The 22,382-nt window shown below is 43.3% G+C and overlaps 1 protein-coding gene across 5 annotated transcripts in view; it reads left to right on the forward strand.

The window, feature by feature from the left end:
• Window positions 1-22,382, forward strand: part of LOC144491562 (actin-associated protein FAM107A-like) — a 70,420-nt gene that overhangs the window by 14,650 nt on the left and 33,388 nt on the right. The window contains exon 1 of one of the 5 annotated variants that reach the window (XM_078209543.1): window positions 2,896-3,183. The exons of 1 other annotated variant lie outside the window; for it this stretch is intronic. In XM_078209543.1, coding sequence (XP_078065669.1) covers window positions 3,126-3,183 — 58 coding nt within the window. In that variant the 5' untranslated portion in view covers window positions 2,896-3,125. Of the gene's footprint in view, window positions 1-2,895; window positions 3,184-21,422; window positions 21,491-21,535; window positions 21,637-22,382 lie in introns of those variants that run through there. 3 more of the 5 variants (XM_078209541.1, XM_078209542.1, XM_078209545.1) reach the window with 3 other exon arrangements.

The raw sequence follows: 22,382 nt of genomic DNA on the forward strand, positions 1-22,382 counted from the left end.
TCAATTTTGCCTCCTTTGGCAAAACCCAGGCAGCTGAAACCAAAGTCCCATTTGTTGTCAACTACAGAATTACCTGAGTCAACTGTTACATGAGTAGATATTGACTTTCATTTATTTTTACACAGTGCTTTAGATTTTTACTCTTTCAGTGAGCCAAATAATCAAATACTGCAATTCAGACAAACTAATGTGTTGTGGTGAGGATATATCAATAAAACAGCTGTGAGAATGGGCAGTAACTATCCAGGTGGGGGAAATAGAATCATTCTGCAGAGAACCAAAAGTAACTTGAGATTCTGGTGCTTGTCGTTATATGTTTTATTTTTTTCTGTTTCTCCCATTTCTCGACTGCTTTCCCAGCGTGGCTTTTTTTTTGTTGCATCCTGTCATTTCCTTCCTCTCTTCCTGCTGTGTTATTTAACTTCTTTCTCCGACTTGTCTGTCTCCTTAACCCGTGCTTGTCATTTTTAATTTCCTGTTTGTATCGAACTTCTTCAGTGATTTGGAGATTGAGTGCCCCAAAGACAGAGTTAGCTGAATGGTTCCCCCCAGCCCCAGCAATATGTGCTGGATTTCAGATGGCTGCGGCACAGTGTCTCAGCTCTTAAGGAGGGAGATGGGCGATTGACACCTGGGGTCACCAAAGAGAAAGAAGAAAACCATTCCATCGCAAGATGCGGGCTGCAATCCAATGAAGACCAAATTAGGAAGCCAGGTTTTCAAACGATGCAAGATTCCGGTTCAACCAATACTAATAATTCCTGGAACATCCCAGGAAACTCCAAACATCTTTTTAAAGTAATGCTGTTAAATTGTCACTTGTGGAAGTCATTTGAAACCGAGCAATCTAATGGAAGAATATGTTAGTTAAAGAAACGGTGGCACTGTGGTTAGCACTGCTGCCTCACAGCTCCAGGGACCTGGGTTCAATTCTGGCCTTGGGTGACTGTCTGTATGGAGTTTGCACATTCTCCCCATGTCTGTGTGTGTTTCCTCTGGCAGCCTAACGGCTTTCTTGGACACACGCATCTCCATTAAGGACGGTCACCTCAGCACCTCACTGTACCGCAAGCCCACGGATAACCTCACAATGCTCCACTTCTCCAGCTTTCACCCTAAACACGTTAAAGAAGCCATCCCCTACGGACAAGCCCTCCACATACACAGGATCTGCTCAGATGAGGAGAATCGCAACAGACACCTCCAGATGCAGAAAGATGCCCTCATAAAAACAGAATATGGCGCTCGACTCATCGATCGACAGTTCCGACGCGCCACAGCGAAAAACCGCACCGACCTCCTCAGAAGACAAACACGGGACACGGTGGACAGAGTACCCTTCGTCGTCCAGTACTTCCCCGGAGCGGAGAAGCTACGGCATCTCCTCCAGAGCCTTCAACATGTCATTGATGAAGACGAACATCTCGCCAAGGCCATCCCCACACCCCCACTTCTTGCCTTCAAACAACCGCACAACCTCAAACAGACCATTGTCCGCAGCAAACTACCCAGCCTTCAGGAGAACAGTGACCGCGATACCACAGCAACCTCTGCAAGACGTGCCGGATCATCTCACGTGAGAACACCATCTACCAGGTACACGGTACCTACTCTTGCAACTCTGTCAACGTTATCTACCTGATACGCTGCAGGAAAGGATGTCCCGAGGCATGGTACATTGGGGAAACCATGCAGGCGCTACGACAACGGATGAATGAACACCGCTCGACAATCACCAGGCAAGACTGTTCTGTTCCTGTGGCGGAGCACTTCAGCAGTCACGGGCATTCAGCCTCTGATCTTCGGGTAAGCGTTCTCCAAGGCGGCCTTCACGACACACGACAGCGCAGAGTCGCTGAGCAGAAACTGATAGCCAAGTTCCGCACACATGAGGACGGCCCAAACCGGGATCTTGGGTTTATGTCACACTATCAGTAACTCCCACAGCTTGCTTCCTGGACTTGCAGAATCTCACTGGCTGTCCTGTCTGGAGACAATACACATCTCTTTAACCTATGCTTAATGCTCCCTCCACTCACATTGTCTGTATCATTAAGACCTGGTTGGCTGTAGAGATTCGCATTCTAATTAGTATACTGTAACTTAATTTTGTGTCTCTGTATGCCCTGTTTGAGAGCAGGTATCCACTCCATCTGGCGAAGGAGCAGCTCTCTGAAAGCTAATGGCATTTGCTACCAAATAAACCCGTTGGACTTTAACCTGGTGTTGTTAAAACTCTTACTGAGCCTAACGGGGTGCAGGGTAGGTGGACTGGCTGCGCTAGTGTCCCAAAGTGTGTAGGCTAGATGGATTAACCATGGTAAATGTGTGGGGTTACAGGGATAGGATGGAGGAGAGAGGACTTGGTTAAGATATTCTAATAGAGAGTCGATGCAGCCTCTGAGCCAAATGGCCTCTTCTGCACTGTAGGGATTCTGAGAAAAAGGGTCAGCACGGAGACACGGTGGTTAGTGCTGCTGCCTCACAGCATCAGGGACCCGGGTCCAATACCCAGCTTGGTCTCTGGCCAGTCTGCACGTTCTCCCCGTGTCTGTGGGTTTCCTCCCACTGTCCGAAAGACGTGCTGGTTAGGTGCATTGGCCATGATAAATTCTCCCTCAGTGTACCCAAACAGGTGCTGGAGTGTGGCAATTGGGGATTTTCACAGTAACTTCATTGCAGTGTTAATGTAAGCCTACTTGTGACACGAATAAATGAACTTTAAGACAGTGTGGTCCATAAAGCCTGCAGGAAAATAAAACTGGTTCTTGGATACATAATGTATCCTTTTTACAAAATACACTTGTATTCTGAAGTGAAATGGTGCAAGCTTTCACTCCCATTGCTATCAGCATTACGAAATCCAGAAGAAGCTAGCCTCCTTTGGGCTGCCTTGGAGCGGGCAGTAGGGGAGGCTGGAGCTATGTAGCAACATGTATCACGTGAGGGATCTTTCACGTCTTCAGTGACACAGAAGTTGAGCGTTGGGGAGAGGGCTGGAGTGAGTGTCCCAGAGAGCTGGAAACCATCAGGCATCTAACTTCTCCGAGTCAGTAGTTTGGGAGAGAGACGGAGCAGATCATTCAGCAAATTTTATAAAAAAGGACGACTCCAAATCACAGAGAATGTGGAACCAGGCGAGGGCTTCGGCTGGATTTCCCCGGGGGATGTTAGTTAAATCAGGTAAGACACACAAGCAGCGTGGAGGTGAGGATGGGCTAGTTTTTCACTCTTGTGTGAAAATAATTCACTGAATATTACTTTTCCCAGCTGGAGCATTCTTCGTAAATAAGCAAATTTGTTTTCTTCGACTGAAGTTTAAGGAATTGGTTGAACTTTTTAAGGATCACGAACAGTGCACAAATATTTATAGAAGTGAGTGGTTAAACCTGTACTGCGGAATGCCATTTTATGATGTAATTTACTTTGCAGTATCTCGTACACAAATAAGAAATGATTCTGATGTGTATTAAAAAGTGCAAACCCCACAGACTGTCTATTTCTAGACATGAAAGGGGAAACTTGTCTTTTTGTTGTCTTGCTGGCTTTGGATGAAAGCGACTGCATTCATTCCTATTCCCCAGTGGACACTGGGGACAGAAGCTCCTGCTGGCAGGACTGTATGTCAAGGCAACACCTTACAGTTAGTGCTTGTTTGCTCCCAGGCTGAATGACAAGGGAAACAAGTCTTAACATTGATTTGTGCCTGTGCGAGGGGCAGCTTCGGCTGCACTTGGAGAGGCTGTGTACATAAAAGTATAAAGCTGCTTTTCAGTGACCATGGCAACCCCCATGTTACATAAATGAGAACATAAGCATTTTTAGGGAAAATTGCACAAATAAGGAATTGAAGCGATGCTTTGTGGCCACATTTTCTGTTCTGAATCGAAGGTAGTTGAATTATCAGTGTGTGTGTGTGTATATATATATATATATATATGCTTATTGCATTTGTTTTCAAGCAAATGTGGGCAAATTGCAAACTCCATGACCATGTGACACTTGGAGAAAAAGCTCAACTTTATACAAAGCTTATTTTTGTGTGTGTTAACACAGCAATTGGATAATGGTGAATTAAGCAATGCATATTCATGAGGCGTAATCTGCTTTTAATTTCATTGAAGTGGAACGGTTCACACAGTTACCTGAATTGTCTCCGATAGCATCTCGGAGCCAAATGTTTGTCATTTGATGGGGAGTATCATTGCATGAACGGGCAAAATTGAGCTGGGGGAGAGTCAATTTAGCACTTTTTCTTTGTGTGGACCTAACGTCAGTTTAGTTATCAATCATCTCCAATTTGTTTTACGTTTTCACAAATTGGAAGGGCTCTGAGATGAGAGAGTGAGCGAGCGCCCATCCGATTTTCTTAATTGCTTACCTCTTTGCCCAAGAGATCCTTGGCAATGATGTGAATCCCTGGCAAAAGCTTGCTAGTTACTATGGTAATGAGCGATTTTGTTTTGTGTCCTCCCAGACTAAAATCCCTTTTAGTTAATAATGCGTATGTTTAATATCAATTCGACCACAGGACAGATATTAGTTTTAAGAGATTGTGGCCTGAAATTTCCCACAAGAGTCACAATCCGGAGATTTCACCCGAAGCGATGCCTATTCCATTCTCTGTCTGCCAAGTTACACTTGAATTTCCCGCACATCTTATTAATAGACACCCAATTGCAAAACTGAGCACATATCATGGAAAATAATAAACTCACGACATCACAGAACTGTCACACTGCAGAAGGAGGCCATTCAGCTCACCGTCTCTGCACCAGCTCTCCAAACAAGCATCATGATTGAGTGCCATTCCCCTGCCTTTTCCCTGTACCCCTAGTCATAGCTTGGGTATAGAGAAAGATCAACTTAATGCAAGGTAGGTCCATTCAAAAGTCTGATGGCAACAGGGAAGAAGCTGTTTTTGAGCCAGTAAGTACGTGTCCTCAGACTTTTGTATCTTTTTCCCAACGGAAGAAGGTGGAAGAGAGAATGTCTGGGGTGCGGGGGGGGGTCTTTGATTATGTTGGCTGTTTTTCCGAGGCAACGGGAAGTGTAGACACTGTCAATGTATGGGAGGCTGGTTTGACTGATGGACTGGGCTTCATTCACAACCCTTTGTAGTTTCTTGCAGTCTTGGGCAGAGCAGGAGCCATACCAAGCTGTGATACAACCAGAAAGAATGCTTTCTATGGTGCATCTGTGGAAGTTGGTGAGAATCATAGCTTACATGCCAAATTTCCTTAATCTCCTGAAAAAGTAGAGGCATTGATGGGCTTTCTTAGCTGTAGTATCCGCATGGAGGGACCAGGACAGGTTGTTGGTGATCTGGACACCTAAAAACCTGAAGCTCTCGACCATTTCTAATTCATTCCTGTTGATGTAGGCATAGAACATTACAGCGCAGTACAGGCCCTTCATCCCTCGATGTTGTGCCAACCTATGAAGCCAATCTAAAGCCCATCCAACCTACACTATTCCAATATCATCCATATGTTTATCCAATGACCATTTAAATGTCCTTAATGTTGGTGAGTCCACTACTGCTGCAGGCAGGTCATTCCATGCCCTTACTACTCTGAGTAAAGAACCTACCTCTGACATCTGTCCTATATCTCTCACCCCTCAATTTAAAGCTATGTCCCCTCATGTTAGCCATCACCATCCGAGGAAAAAGGCTCTCACTGTCTACCCTATCTAATCCTCTGATCATCTTATATGCCTCTATTAAGTCACCTCTTAACCTTCTTCTCTTTAATGAAAACAGCCTCAAGTCCCTCAGCCTTTCCTCATAAGACCTTCCCACCATACCAGGCAACATCCTAGTAAATCTCCTTTGCACCCTTTCCAATGTTTCCACATCAAACCCAAACAAAAAGTGCTGATAAATGTGTTCACAGTCACTCCTGACCTTCAACCCACTAATCAGAAGGTAAGGTTTCTCTCTCTCCGGCTCTGACATTTTTCAGCGTTAGAATTGAATAAAGTCAGCGAGGTTGACTTTTGGAAGCAGTATTTCTTTGAGTAGTAGTTCTTTGAGAAGGTGACCAAAGAGGTGGATGAGGGTAAAGCGGTTGATGTGGAGTAAATGGATTTCAGTAAAATGTTTGATAAGGTTCCCCACGGGAAGCTATTGCAGAAGATACGGAGGCATGGGATTGAGGGTGATTTAGCGGTATGGATCAGGAATTGGCTAGCTGTAAGAAGACAGAGGGTGATGGTTGATGGGAAATGTTCATCCTGGAGTTCAGTTACTAGTGGTGTACCGCAAGGATCTGTTTTGGGGCCACTGCTGTTTGTCATTTTTATAAATGACCTGGATGAGGGCGTAGAAGGATGGGTTAGTAAATTTGCGGATGACACTAAAGTCGGTGGAGTTGTGGACAGTGCGGAAGGTTGTTGCAGGTTACAGAGGGACATAGATAAGCTGCAGAGCTGGGCTGAGAGGTGGCAAATGGAGTTCAATGCGGTAAAGTGTGAGGTGATTCACTTTGGAAGGAGTAACAGGAATGCAGAGTCCTGGGCTAATGGTAAGATACTTGGTAGTGTGGATGAACACAGAGATCTCGGTGTCCATGTGCATAAATCCCTGAAAGTTGGCACCCAGGTTGATAGGGTTGTTAAGAAGGCGTACAGAGTGTTCGCTTTTATTGGTAGAGGGATTGAGTTTCGGAGCCATGAGGTCATGTTGCAGCTGTACAAAACTCTGGTGCGGCCGCACTTGGAGTCTTCTGTCTTCTTACCGCTAGCCAATTTCTGATCCATACCGCTAAATCACCCTCAATCCCATGCCTCCGTATCTTCTGCAATAGCTTACCGTGGGGAACCTTATCAAACACTTTACTGAAATTCATATACATCACATCAACTGCTTTACCCTTATCCACCTCTTTGGTCACGTTCTCAAAGAACCCAATAAGGTTTGTGAGGCACGACCTACCCTTCACAAAACCGTGTTGACTATCCCTAATCAAATTATTCCTTTCTAGATTATTATAAATCCTATCTCTTATAATCCTTTCCAAAACTTTGCCCACAACAGAAGTAAGGCTCACTGGTCTATAATTACCAGGGTTGTCTCTACTCTCCTTGAACAAGGGGACAACATTTGCTATCCTCCAGTCTTCTGGCACTATTCCTGTAGACAATGACGACATAAAGATCAAAGCCAAAGGCTCTGCAATCTCCTCCCTAGCCTCCCAGAGAATCCTAGGATAAATCCCATCCGGCCCAGGGGACTTATCTATTTTCACACTTTCCAGAATTGCTAACACCACCTCCTTATGAACCTCAATCCCGTCTAGTCTAATAGCCTGTATCTCAGTATTCTCCTCGACAACATTGTCTTTTTCCTGTGTGAATACTGACGAAAAATATTCATTTAGCGCCTCTCCTATCTCTTCGGACTCCACGCACAACTTTCCACTACTGTCCTTGACTGGCCCTAACCTTACCCTAGTCATTCTTTTATTCCTGACATACCTATAGAAAGCTTTAGGATTTTCCTTGATCCTATGTGCCAAAGACTTCTCATGTCCCCTCCTGGCTCTTCTCAGCTCTCTCTTTAGGACCTTCCTGGCTAACTTGTAACTCTCAAGCGCCCTAACTGAGCCTTCACGTCTCATCTTTACATAAGTCTCCTTCTTCCTCTTCACAAGAGATTCAACTTCTTTAATATAAACCACAGTTCCCTCGCTCGACCACTTCATCCCTGCCTGACAGGTACATACTTGTCAAGGACACGCAGTAGCTGTTCCTTGAACAAGCTCCACATTTCAATTGTGCCCATCCCCTGCATTTTCCTTCCACATCCTATGCATCCTAAATCTCGACTAATCGCATCATAATTTCCTTTCCCCCAGCTATAACTCTTGTCCTGCAATATATATCTATCCCTTTCCATCACTAAAGTAAACATAACCAAATTGTGGTCACTATCACCAAAGTGTTCCCCTACCTCCAAATCTAACACCTGGCCTGGTTCATTACCCAGTACCAAATCCAATGTGGCTTCGCCTCTTGTTGGCCTATCTACATACTGGGTCAGGAAACCCTCCTGCACACATTGGAGAAAAACTGACCCATCTAAAGTACTCGAACTATAGCTTTTCCAGTCAATATTTGTAAAGTTAAAGTCACTCACCTGAAGAAGGGGCTAAGAGCTCCGAAAGCTTGTGTGGCTTTTGCTACCAAATAAACCTGTTGGACTTTAACCTGGTGTTGTTAAACTTCTTACTGTGTTTACCCCAGTCCAACGCCGGCATCTCCACATCATGACTTTCGCTCCTATCCAGAATCATCTTTGCAATCCTTTCCTCTACATCTCTGGAACTTTTCGGAGGCCTATAGAAAACTCTCAACAGGGTGACTCTCCTTTCCTGTTTCTAACCTCAGCCCATACTACCTCAGTAGATGAATCCTCATCAAACGTCCTTTCTGCCACCGTAATACTGTCCTTGACTAACAATGCCACACCTCCCCCTCTTTTACCATCTTCCCTGATCTTACTGAAACATCTAAACCCCAGAACCTGCAACAACCATTCCTGCCCTTGCTCTATCCATGTCTCCGAAATGGCCACAACATCGAAGTCCCAGGTACCAACCCATGCTGCAAGTTCACCCACCTTATTCCGGATGCTCCTGGCGTTGAAGTAGACACACTTCAAACCACCTTCCTGCCTGCCGGTACACTCCTGCGACCTTGAAACCTTATCCATGACCTCACTACTCTCAACCTCCTGTACACTGGAGCTACAATTCAGGTTTCCATCCCCCTGCTGAATTAGTTTAAACCCTCCCGAAGAGCATTAGCAAATTTCCCCCCCAGGATATTGGTACCCCTCTGGTTCAGGTGTAGACCATCCCGTTTGTAGAGGTCCCACCCCAGAATGACCCTCAATTATCCAGGTATCTGAATCCCTCCCTCCTGCACCATCCCTGTAGCCACGTGTTCAACTGCTCTCTCTCCCTATTCCTCTCCTCGCTAGCACGTGGCACGGGTAACAAACCAGAGATAACAACTCTGTTTGTTCTAGCTCTAAGCTTCCACCCTAACTCCCTGAATTTCAGCCTTCCATCCCCACCCCTTTTCCTACCTATGTCTTTGGTGCCTGTGTGGACCACGACTTGGGGCTGGTCCCCCTCCCCCTTAAGGATCCCGAAAACACGATTCAAGACATCACGGACCCTGGCACCTGGGAGGCAACACACCAACCGTGAGTCCCTCTCGTTACCACAGAATCTCCTATCTGTCCCCCTAACTATGGAGTCCCCAATGACTAATGCTCTACTCCTTTCCCCCCTTCCCTTCTGAGCAACAGGGGCAGACTCTGTGCCAGAGACCTGTACCCCCCCCCCTCGCTGCACTGACTGCTTCTTACCCCTTCTAACAGTCACCCAAGTATCTTCATTTCTAGGAGTAACTACCTCCCTGTAGCTTTTATCTATAACTGTCTCTGCCTCCCGAAAGATCCTGAGTTCATCCAGTTCCAGATCCAGATCCCTAACACGGTCTTCAAGGAGCTGGAATTGGGTGCACTTCCTGCAGGTGTACATGGGCATGCTTCCTGAAGTATATGACTATCTCCTCCATTTTGTTGATATTGAGGAAGAGATTATTGCTGTCACACCAGTTCACCAGATTCTCTATCTCTTTCCTATACTCTGTCTTGTCATTGTTTAAGACCCAACCCACAACGGTGGTGTCATCAGCAAACTTAAAAACTTGAATATTTTTTTAAAAAATTGAACTCCTTGCTGTACGCCAATCTAACTAGAAAATAGATTTGTGTTTTTAAATAAGTTATCTTCAGTAACTTAAAATTGGATTACTTTCGGGTTCGGGGATGCAATGACACTGATATTAAATTGCTTATTTTTTTATGATTTTAGCTATATTAATCAAACTTTAAGTCACAATTCCTAAATATGTCAGGGAATATTTCTTAAAGAAAGCATGTATTTTGTTTTTGAATTGCTGCCTGATTAAGCTGGTTCATGGCAGATTTTGTGTCCAATAAGATTGAGCGGAAAATTGGGGGCCACTTTTCCAAATGGCTACCATTTTGGGGGCCTGTTGAGGAACACTGATCAGAGGAGCTTTGTTTTTTTTTAAATTGTTTAGCGTGACTTGCATTGATGCCACTCAAATGAACAGTGAAGACAAAGCACTCAAAGAAATCGCAGTGGCCCATTAGAGAAATAACCTTGTTCCTGGATACACCTGAAAATCTGGTCGCAAATCTGAGTGTCTCCCTGGGCAAGTGGAATTGCAGGAATCTGGTATAAGAGGCTCTCCAACTTGGGCGGGGCCATGACAACAAGTGGGAATGTATTCAGGTGGAGAGATAGTCGATTGTAAAATGTTTGAGTTGACTTGGATGTATTGTTCTTACAGGCATAACTTGTGCCCAAATTTCCACAATTGTTTAGTTCACAAAAAATATCAGGCTGAGTGCCCTTGGAAATTTGGATAACTTTTCAAAATGAAGCATCATTGCTGCGAACAGTTAGAATAAGGTAACATTGATCAAAAATTAAATGTAGTCGTAGAGTTTTACAGCACAAAATGAGGCCCTTCAGTCCATTGTGTCTGCAGGGAAATACCGTAGATGTTGGAGTACAAGTTGACCTATGAAGCCTTAAAATCCCTCCAATATGGGCGATCAACTTGCACAGTAAACATAAAAGTAAGCTGCCACCGTGGGTGGTCGGCATGTCATGAGCATCTGATGCAAAGGTAAGGTAAAGCCACCATAGTCCCAGATGACCATAGGTGGTGATTTAACCTGAGAATCATCACACCTCAGGCAAGGGGCAAGGTTGAGAAGGTGGGCCTTCATGAATAACCTCAGCTGGTATGGGAATTGAACCTGCACTGTTGGCATCGCTCCACATCACAAACCAGCCATCCAACCAAATGAGCTAACCAACCCTCATGATGCAAAGAGTAGACATGTCTTAAAATCCTGCGGTTCTTCGCAACACAAATATCACCTATTTCATGCCTTGCGTCCTTTTGTAAGTAAACTATGCATTTGTGGGATGAAAGATTGAAGCTGCCTAGAACTGCAAGGACAGCATGTTGTGGCTGATATTGTGACTAGTTTGCTGAGTGTATGCAAAACATTAATTTTGTGGCCGGAAAGATGGGATCATCTTATTCATCAGATCACTATTTGAGACGTAATAAGCATGATGCCACTACAGAATAATTACATGTAGCTGCCAAATCTTCAGTTTCCAGCTGGACATTGCAAATATTAAACTTATTCAACTGATCCCCTGATCTGGGAATTAAACTATCCTTACCCACAATAACTTCAGCCTGAATTCACAGGTTAGAGCGTTACTGGAAGAAGAAAACATCCATGAAACCTTTAAAATTGCCATACAGACACTGCTGCATTTTTGTTGCCATGTGTTCCTCCTCTGTGTCTTCACAGGATACTTTAGATTCCTGAAGGATGAGACCTGCATGAGGCACAAAAGCTGGCAGTATTAGCATGCGGCAGGATGTGTGTAATCTTAAATGCATAATAAGACATACACTTACCACGCCCAAGCACAGGGTCATGAATTACATCCTTAGCCTTCATTCACTAGCCCCAGGAATCCATGTAGGGGCCTTAAGGTTTTCATTAACTGCAGCAATTGCCGGTGCTCCCTCTAAATTTTCTGCACTGCACAGGCTACTAATTCCTCTGAGGGCTACTTTTTTAACCTATGGGTTGCTTGCATTTTACAAGACACTGAACTTTCCCAAAGTTGAAGATGGCCTGTTTATTTCAATGCGCAGTACATTCCAGATTGCTGCAAAACCATGTACACATGCACCGGCCCATTCCCCCTCTTCCCCAGAAGACTGCTTTCCCCTCTAGTCGTAATATAGCTCCCCTTCAATGGCTCACATTATACTTTCACCCTCGTGCATTCCGATCTACCTCTTAATTGTCCTTTTTATTTTCCTCCTTTACTCCAACCGGCGATCTATGTCAAAGTTCATGGGGCCTGGAGGACAGGCGCCTGTGGCACTTCAACACCCGTCTGTCCACGAAGGCTGACAATATTGGTAGATGGGTCTTGGAATTTTCTTAGCAATTTAATCCTTCCTTTTAGTTTGCTTTTAAACTATTCAAAACAGACTGAGTGGAGCTTTTTATTCAATCGTGGGACATGGGCGTCACTGGCTGGCCAGCATTTATTGCCCATCCCTTATTGCCCTTGAGAAGGTGGTGGTGAGCTGCCTTCTTGAAACGCTGCAGTCCATATGTTATGGGTTGCCGTTAGGGAGGGAATTTCAGGATTTTGACCCAGTGACTGAAGGAACGGCAGTATATTTCCAAGTCAGGATGGTGAGTGGCTTGGAGGGAACTTGCAGGTGGTGGTATTCCCATGTATCCGTTGCCCTTGTCCTTCGAGGTGAAAGTGGTCGTGGGTTTAGAAGGTGCTGTTTAAGGATCTTTGAATTTTTTTACAGTGACAATTTGATGCTGCTGAGTTGGATATGTACTAAAGGATGATGGTTCTAATTGAGGCTTATAAATGTTGCAGGTTGCCATTACTATCACTCTGCACCTTCCGAACTGGCTGTAAATGATGTAAAAGTAGGTTGAAATCAGGAGCAAAGCAAAATCTTTGGCCTTTTCCAAGTAGCAGAGGTACATCCACAGCTTGTTCACTCACAATGATGCTTTTAGTGTAAAAGGAAAGCAAAGAGAAATGGTTGGTGAAATTATACAGTTTGTCCTGCTGAGTGTGTGGAGTGAGTTGTAAGTCACCATGATGTTGACTATAACGCTACGTCAGCCTGTGAGAGCCAATACATAATTAACATTGGTGGGAGTAGATGTGCAGGCAGACTCTGCCTCCTCTGCCTTGTGCCATTTGGTGTCAAGGGCACTCTTTCCTGTGAGGAAGAAGGAAGTGGGTTAGTGAGAGTCTGTAGGTGTACAGTGCATTCCTGTTGTGGTTAAATGGCTGGTGTGTATTGTGCCACATAGGACTGGGGGAATCGGCCAGTCAGTAAGATCATGGCTGATTTGGTTGTGGTCTCAAATCCACTTTCCTATTTGCTCTGGCCCCCATAACTCTTGACTCCCTTGTCTATCAAATATCCGCCCAACTCTGCCTAATGACCCACCCTACACTGCTTTCTGAGGAAGACAATTCCACATGCTAACAACCTTTTGAGAAAGAAAATCTCTTCTGACCTCTTTCTTAAATGATAGACGTTCTATTCTTAAAATGTGGTAGGTGCCTTATTCTTAAAATGTATCCCTCTGGTTCTGGTCTCTCCCACAAGTGGAAACATCCTGCAGTAACTACCCTGCCAGATCCCCTCAGGATCCTATATGCTTCAATAAGATCACCTCTCCTTCCAAATTCATGAAGTGTGGACTAGAATAATGGTAAGCATCAGAGTCTGGGAAGAAGGAGGATTAATTAATTTTGGTGCAATGATTGTTGAAGAGTGAAAGAAAGTGAGGGAGGCGAGTCTTGTGTTTAGTGAGTCTGAGGTGGTGGAGGTGTGAATAGAGAATAAGAGAATAGTATTGTTACCATGACAGCTCAGATGAGGTCATTGAACTTTCAGCTTTGCAATCCTATCCTGAGAGCTAAGATCCCTGGCAATGATTATCTCTGCAATGTCTTCCCACTGGCAGTGGGAATGTTGCTTAGAGAGCTTTCTGCCTTCTGGGGTAAGAGGGTGCCTTCCACCCCAAGCCTGCAGAGCACCATCAGAAAGCTTGGTGCCCTCTCGGTTCTTGCTGTGGCATTTTCAGTGTACAGAATTTGATCTCTGGTATCTGTAGCTTGAGGACAGCTCTGGTGCTGGCTGCCTTTAAATGGCATTGGAGACCCAATGATAGGCCACTAACAGGCGTACAGACAGCAAATAGGCCATGGAGCACTGGCTGCATGCCTGACTCATGATGGTAACAGGCAGGAAGCATGAATAATACATGATGACGGGAACGACGCTAACATCCCCATTTTCAGGTTCAATCAAGTTTTTTGGCCAATGTGTTTTCAAACAGGTGTCATCAAAAGGCTTTGGCAACCTTTTCATTTTGGATCAAAAAATTTTGAGGAAGTGGTTTCAACTGATTTTCCTGAGCTATAGAAAGTGACAGAAAAATCACTCCAAATGATTTTTTTCTATTGAAGGCATATAGAAGTTAGGGGAGGCAGTGGCGCAGTGATATTGTCGCTGGACTAGTAATCCAGAGATCCAGGGTAATGCTATGGGGACTTGGGTTTGAATCTCACTGTGACAGATGGTGAAATTTGAATTTGATTTTTTTTAAAATCTGGAATTAAAAGTCTAACGATGACCATGAAATCATTGTCAGTTGTAGTAAAAACCCATCTGGTTCACTAATGTTCCATGAACGAATAAAAGAAATTGGGATGTGATGTAAATGTCTGTTCTTCTGAGGCGTCACCATTCGTAAGTATTTTAGCCAGCTATGAAAATGCAGTTATGTCTCCCATGCACTAAAGCTAATTAGAGGGATCATGTCCCAAAGAGATACTGTCTAAATGGAATTGTGTTTTGCTTTGCCAGCATAAATTGCATTGAAACATCATTGCATTTGTGTGCATAAAATCATCATGCGAAGATGATGCATTGTTTCATCTTGCTTCTTCCTCACTCACTCCCCTCGTTTGCTACTCTTTATTTCTCCATCTCCTTTTAAATAAGTTCTCAGGATCTCGGTCTAATCATAGTGCGCGTGTGCAGGGATAGATGCAATTGTTTGTGATTATTCAGTCTGCTGGATAAGATCCTAATCAATTACCAGGTTACGGTCACTATATTGTTTTGTTTGGCTGTTACTGAACGAAATGTATGTAACAAAGGTGGGGTTTAGAATTGAGTATTTTTAGCTAACCCATGTGAGCTATTGTGGTACTCAAACCTTTATATAATTAGCTGCAACAATACCTAGGAATGTACAAGACGTATCAGCCCATCCACTCAAACAGCCACTTTCTCCACTATTGTGGCTGCAGTGTGTGCAGGATGCCAAAAGTTACCAAGTCTTCAATGAGGAATGGTAACACATGCCCTGGTTGAGATGGTGTGTAACTTGATGGAGAACTTGGAGATGATGGTTTACCTGCTACTTTTGTCCTTCTAAGTGACCGAGGCTGCAGGTTTAGCAGCACATTTGTGCTTCTGATTTTTTTTTAAAAAGTGGATTTAATTTAAGCTTAACAGGAGATAGAAAACCACACACTCCTGGCAAAAGACATAAAACTTCTTCTGAGTGCAGCTTGATCGAAGACGATTCATCTGATCATAAATGTACCCGAGGTGCATTGAGACCCTGCCACAAGTTCAAGCATTTTCATAGAAATCATAGAAACCCTACAGTGCAGAAAGAGGCCATTTGGCCCATCGTGTCTGCACCGACCACAATCCCACCCAGGCCCTATCCCCATATCCCTACATATTTACCCGCTAATCCCTCTAACCTACACATCTCAGGACACTAAGGGACAATTTTAGCATGGCCAATCAATCTAATCTGCACATCTTTGGACTGTGGGAGGAAACCGGAGCACCCGGAGGAAACCCACACAGACATGGGGAGAATGTGCAAACTCCACACAGACAGTCACCCAAGCCAGGAATCGAACCCAGGTCCCTGGAGCTGTGAAGCAGCAGTGCTAACTACTGTACTACCGTGCCGCCCATTTTGCATCCATCACCTTGGAAAATTCGAGTGGTTATAACGGGCAGATGCAAATGCATGCTTAAAATGATCGCTTCCAAGAAACTACAGGCTCAGAAAAGGTGAGAAAAAGCAAACAAAACCAAGAATTTTTTTTTTGATACAACTAGAAAAAAGCTTTTGAATATGTATAAATTTTCAAGAATTAAGGTTTTCAATTCAAAAATCTTTCCTAAATCCCTTTATAAAAGGGTCTGTGCTTTAAAAATGAATGGTAGTACCCCTGCTGCTGCTTAGGAGGAATTAGCAAGCATTGAACATTGATTTGGATCTTCCACTCTTTGCCTCCCCTGCAACTTGGTGTGAGGATGTGGAGATGCCAGCGTTGGACTGGGGTAAATACAGTAAGAGTTTTAACAACAACAGGTTAAAGTCCAACAGGTTTATTTGGTAGCAAATACCATTAGCTTTCGGAGCGCTGCTCCTTCGTCAGATGGACCTGGTTGGCTGTAGAGATTTGCATTCTAATCAGTATTCTGTAACTTGATTTTGTGTCTCTGTGCCCTGTTTGAGAGCAGATTTCCGCTCCATCTGACGAAGGAGCAGCGCTCCGAAAGCTAATGGTATTTGCTACCAAATAAACCTGTTGGACTTTAACCTGGTGTTGTTAAAACTGTTACTTGGTGTGAGGGCAGGAGGAGGCCATCAGGCCTTACTAGCTTATTCTGTCAATCAGTGAGAACATGGCCTATTCCAACTCCATCCACTTGACTTTGTTCTATAACCTTGTACAGGCTTGTCCATCAAATATCTAATGGTGCTTTTAAAATTTAAATTATTAATTAAGCTAGCATCTATTGTTTTTTTTTGAGACAGTCCCCGCTCTTGGTGCGAAAAAGTGTTTCCTAACTTATCTCTTGAATGGTCTGACTCTGATTTTAAGCTTATGATCCCATGTGCTATACCCCCCTAAAGAAAAAGTTTCTCTTTATCTATCTTAGTCATTCTGTTCAAGATCTTTACATTTGCCCCCTTACCCTTTTATGTTCCAGAAAATGCACACCTTTCCTTCTAATTTAACACTTGGAGCCTGAGAAAAGTCATGATGAATCTGTGCAACTCTCTTTCCAAGGCCAATATATGTTTTCTTAGGTGTGGTAGACCATACTCCAGATGTGGTTTAATCAGGACTTTGTCCTGTTGCATCTAAACTCCCTCTCTTTTTACATTCCTACCCTCCAGTTAACATTCGTCAGCCCTAATTTTCCTTCACCACTTTTGATTATTCTTTGTACCTGATGAGTATGTTTTAGTGATAAGTGTACAAGGACCCGGTAATCTCTTGGACTGCCGCCATTCGAAAACTAATTGAACCTGTCCTCTCTTGGTCCGAAATGGATGAAGTTACGGACTCCCCGATGATTTCCCAGGTCTCCTAAGGGTGCCAGGACAGAACCAAAGTGAGTTATCTTTTTTTCAATAAAGCAGCCTTCTATCAATAACGTTTTACAATCTGGTGTAAATGTGAAAGCACCAAGTTCACTGGTGATTCTTACACCTGAGGCTCACAGGTGTAGCGAGTACTCAGAGCATTGTGGTTTCAGTTAACCTATTATGAGTGAAAGCATATCATTGTCAATAATGTTATTGCCCAACAAGGCAATCGTGTTCGAGCCTTACTAATCTGCAGGGCTGCAGATTTCAAACGCTTTCGTGGGGGAAAGTCAGGTACACCCCGTAATTTTTTAAAAAAGACACTTTTTTTAGTATTTTTTTAAAGAGACACTTATAAAGTTCATGGGCTCTCCCTGACTTTTAAAGCTACAGACCCTCAAAACTGTTCATATTCACTTAGTGTCGTCGGACTCACTACTTTAGGTTTAAAATCTATTCCCATTACTAAATAAAAATAGGATTATTTGTTGAATTGGACTTGAAATCAGTCTTGCCTTGGATCTAAATCATTGCCTGGATGATCCTCTGACAGCACTGTTCCTCAGTGCTGCCCTTTCCAGCGACGGATTGTACCACCCATCCTTCACTAAATAAACATTATTGTTGAAAGGTTCAGTATGACTAATAATAACTAAACCATGAAGTGCCAAACCTCCAAATCAAATACCTTTTGAAAGGTAGTGCCAGATTATACTGTTTCAGGGTGATGCATCTTCCGAAGAACTGGTCATTCCGGTATTGAGCATATTAAGCAGTTGAAAGCATTTACCTGCAACAATTCTACTGAACTGATTTACAGGAATGGAAACATATTTGCAAAACAAAAAGGCTATATCCATTTCTGAGTATTTTCGTAACACTCCTTCCACTCATTCTTACCCAATCACTTTTCTCCTCCCTCTTCTACTTGCACCCGTACTGTGACTGTATCATTTCATAATTAACTCACTTATGGGCTGTGGACACTGTTGGCTGGACCAGCATTTATTGCCCATCCCTATTTGCCCTTGAAGCTGGTAGTGAGCTGCTATCCTGAACTGCTACAATCCACGTGGTGTAGGTCCATCCCCAGTGCTGTTAGGAAGGGAGTTCCAGGATTTTGACCCAGCGACCGTGAAGGGATGACGATATATTTCCAAGTCAGGATTTTGAGTGGCTTGGAGGGGACCATGGAGAAGGTGGTGTTCCCATACATCTGCCCTTCTCCTTCTCGGTGGTAGAGTTTGCAGGTTTGGTGGATGCTGTTGAAGGAGCCTTGGTGAGTTGCTGCTGTGCATCTTGTACATGCTGGTGCGTGTTGGTGGTGGATGAGATGCCAATCAAGTGGTTGTTCATATGCAACTATTTTTTTTAATCATTCTCTTGTTTTTATTTTACCTTTTTTGTGTGTTTATACAGCTATCACTCTGTCGCTGTGTGAGGGTTCAGAAATTGTCATCTTATGGTTGTACAAACTTGGTTGGGCCAAATTCTGTTCTGAGGGGGGTCAGGAATTTGGAGCCTGGGCCTCTGATAAGGCGAGAATAAACTGAGGAAGAGTTGCATCTTCTGGCTGCATTATTTGATATTGCTGTGTTGTCTGTATTTATTACATATATATTGGTGTATGGGAATCGAACAGGAAGTGGAATTGAGACCACCACCAGATCAGCCACAATCTTATCGAATGGCAGAGCAGGCTCGATAGGCTGAATGGCCTACACCTGCTCCTAAGACCTATGCTCATATATATTCTGCCTTCTATTACTGATGTGTGTTTGTACTTGAATTATTGTGAAAATGAAATCTCTGAAATGGCTATAAGGTGAACAAGGCTGGGACTTAAATATTCAAGGGTATTTGACATTTCATATGGATTGGTAGCTCAGAAAGGTACATCTGTAAGTTAGAGTTGCGATGGGTGTAGTACTGAGAGATGATCTTCATTCAGAAGATCAAGATGTAGAATCAGTTTGGGTAGAGATACCTAAGGAAAGAAGTCACTGGTCGAAGAAGCTTATAGGTTCCCTAATAGTAGATACACTGCAGCACAGGGTTTAGAAGAAGAAATAAAATAACTTGTATGAAAGATGCAATACTGAGTGATCTTAATCTTCATAAAGATTGGACAAATCAGATTGGCAAAGTTAACCTGGAAGATGTGTTCATAGTGTATTTGGGAAATGTAGACAATGAGTTCCATTTAAATTTGGAACATAAACGGATGGCCTTTTTTCCAAAGCTACACCAGATAGCCTGTAAATCAAAGGAGAGTAGGGAACTAAAGTTTTCATTTTGTTCTCTCGGGGCACAGACCACATAGACACCAGACAGGACATTTGATTCAAGGTAGTCAATCTAATTGGCTAATTCCTGGATGCAGATATTAGGATAGATCAAATGTCATATGTGGCCTGTTCCCCAATATTTTGTGAGCAGGAAACTTTCTAATTTTGTCCACTTTCACTTTTGGAGTGTATTAACAAATCTCATTGTTGTGCTTTCCATGTCTGCAGCCACCTTTTTATGAATTTAATTCAGGTGTTATGCAAACTTAATTCATTATTAGCTAAGTTTACCTTCATAACATCTTGATGTAACTTACCACAATATTTGTTTTCTGGATTCACAGACTGTGTGGTTAGAAATGGGCACCAAAAAGATTATGGCTGGAATCCTAGGGCTATTCACGCCGGCGGGAGTTTCTGGTCCTGCTGCAGTGAATGAAGATTTGGTGCCAAATTTTCCATCCTCGCTGTAGTGGCAGCAGGGCATGAACTGCCAATATGATCGCGTCCAATTGTTGGATCAACTGAAACCCTTGAACATTGGGAAGACTGAAACTTACCATCCTTTGTGTCTGTTAATAGTTTTATCCCTGGCTGAAATAAATTGTTCACAGTTCTGCCAACTTGTTTGATCTGTCTGACTCAGATCATCACCATCAGAAGACCACTTCCGAACACATTCTGCTTCTGACCCTACCAAATCTGTGAATATCTTCACCACCCCAGAATGTGCTTTAGGAAGACAGTAGCTCTAAAATCAGAAGTGAAAAGGATTTTGTTGAATTTGGCAGAGTTCTGTTGATTACAATATACAAGTATTTAACTGAAAAATATTGCGGTTGAGTGATTTTCAGGGGGGGGAAGACATACATTTTTATAGCACTTTTTACAACCACCAGACGTCTCAAGTGTTTTACACTCAATGAAGGATTTTTTTAAAAGTGTAGTCACTGTTGTAAAGTTGGAAACACAGAAGCCAATATGCGCACAAGCAGCAAAGTGATAATGACCAGATAATCTGTTTTTGTCATGTTGATTGAGGGATAAATATTGGCCAGGACATTTGGGATAACTCCCCCGCTTTTCTTTGAAATAGTGCCAGGGGACCTTTTACAATCACCTGAACAGGTAAATAGAACCTCAGGTCATCTTATCTGACAGACAGTGACAAATACAGTGCTTCCTCAGTACAAGACAGGAGTGTCAGCTCTGACGAAGGGTCATCCAGACTCGAAACGTTGGCTCTATTCTCTCTCCACAGATGCTGTCAGACCTGCTGAGATTTTCCAGCATTTTCTGTTTTTGTTTCAGGAGTGTCAGCCTTGATTTTTATACTCAAGCTCTGGGTGGTATTTGAACCCTGCACCTTTTGATTCAGAGGCAAGGGTGTGCTACCAACTGAGCCATAGCTGACATTGTATAGTAAGGGTACAATATACTATTCTCAAAGTCTGCAAAATTCAGTTCAATTTAATTAACTTGCAATAGACTATGTTCTCTGTAGGTTGACGGACCTACAAGTGGACGATAGGGAATCTAATCAGTTTAATAATGCGGTTGATATTTAAGAAATAAATGTGTAGAGACTGAGTAAGTACATAAATTAGGTAATGATGCACCAGTACTGGCATAAAAAGGCTCTGAAAAAACACATTTTTGTTTTGATTTTTGCTTTGTGATAATTACAGGGGAAAACTTGTGGTTAGTGAGTTCAGTATTGCCATGCAAATTGCATTGTAAGGAAAAGCATCCATTAAGCCAAAGGCACAGCTTTCTTCTTGCAGATAGAAGCACTCTTGACATGCTCAACACTAAAACACCATAATGGAGAATGTTGAAACATCTGGCAAGTGCGATCGAGGGGTGGTGGGGGGGGATGGTTGTCAATCTCCCAAGTGAGTACTAATAACATAACATAACTTAAATAAGTAAACACTGTCAAAGTGCTTGTGAAATCCAATGTGAAGTTGTACTTTAAACTGTTGACATTTGGGTGATCTGTGAGGCTGTGCTCATGATTCTGACACGCATACAGAGAGAATGCTAAACAGCTGGAAAATGTCAAATGTTAGTTTGGAATTTAAACGTAAGTAAATGCGAAAACACCTCCTCAGCTGCCGTACGTTTTCCATCTTGATTACATTCTCAAGTTTGCATCACAGGATGTCAGCGTTATTTACATGTGAAGTGCTGCATATTATAATTAAATGGAAGGCAGAACCTAAACTGCAGGTAGAGAATTCTCTCTCACTCTATTGCGCACTCTCTCTCTCTGGTTGTCTTGTGACTGGTATTGGGTTTCAGGTTGTGTTTATTTTAAGAATGTTGTGAACAAATCACTTTGTGCTTAATTTGTTATGCAATTTCAATCACCACAAACTATTTTAAAAGCCACAAAGTTCCTTTCCAGCCCATGTTCCACACTCCAAAATCAGCAGACAAACTTGGTCCATATGCTGAAACTACCTGGGATGGCACAGTGGTTAGCACTGCTGCCTCAAAGCACCAGGGACCTGGGTTCAATTCCCGTCTTGGGTCAGTGTCTGTGGAGTCTGCGCGTTCTCCCGTGTCTGAGTGGGTTTCCTCCATGTGCTCTGGTCTCCCCCCACAGGCCGAAAGACATGCAGGTTAGGTGGATTGGCCATGCTAAATTCTCCCTCAGTGTATCCGAACAGGCGGCGGAGCGTGGCGACTAGGGAATTTTCACAGTAACTTCATTGCAGTGTTAATGTAAGCCTACTTGTGACACTAATAAATAAACTAAACTACATAACAAAGGCCTTTTTTTAAGCAGTCCCCAACTTTCAAAATCCATCTAATTTCTTTCTGTGGTGAAATCCCAAAATGAAGGAAATTCCGGGTTGATTGGTCAGCGTCTGTGAACAGGGAAAGGGCAGTAAACATTTCACCCCTGCCCTTTCATCGAGTGAAAATTCTAATGGAAGGTTATCGACCTGAAACATTCTGCTTCTCTCTCC

This window comes from Mustelus asterias, chromosome 3, assembly GCF_964213995.1.
Source record: "Mustelus asterias chromosome 3, sMusAst1.hap1.1, whole genome shotgun sequence".
Taxonomy (NCBI): Eukaryota; Metazoa; Chordata; class Chondrichthyes; order Carcharhiniformes; family Triakidae; genus Mustelus; species Mustelus asterias.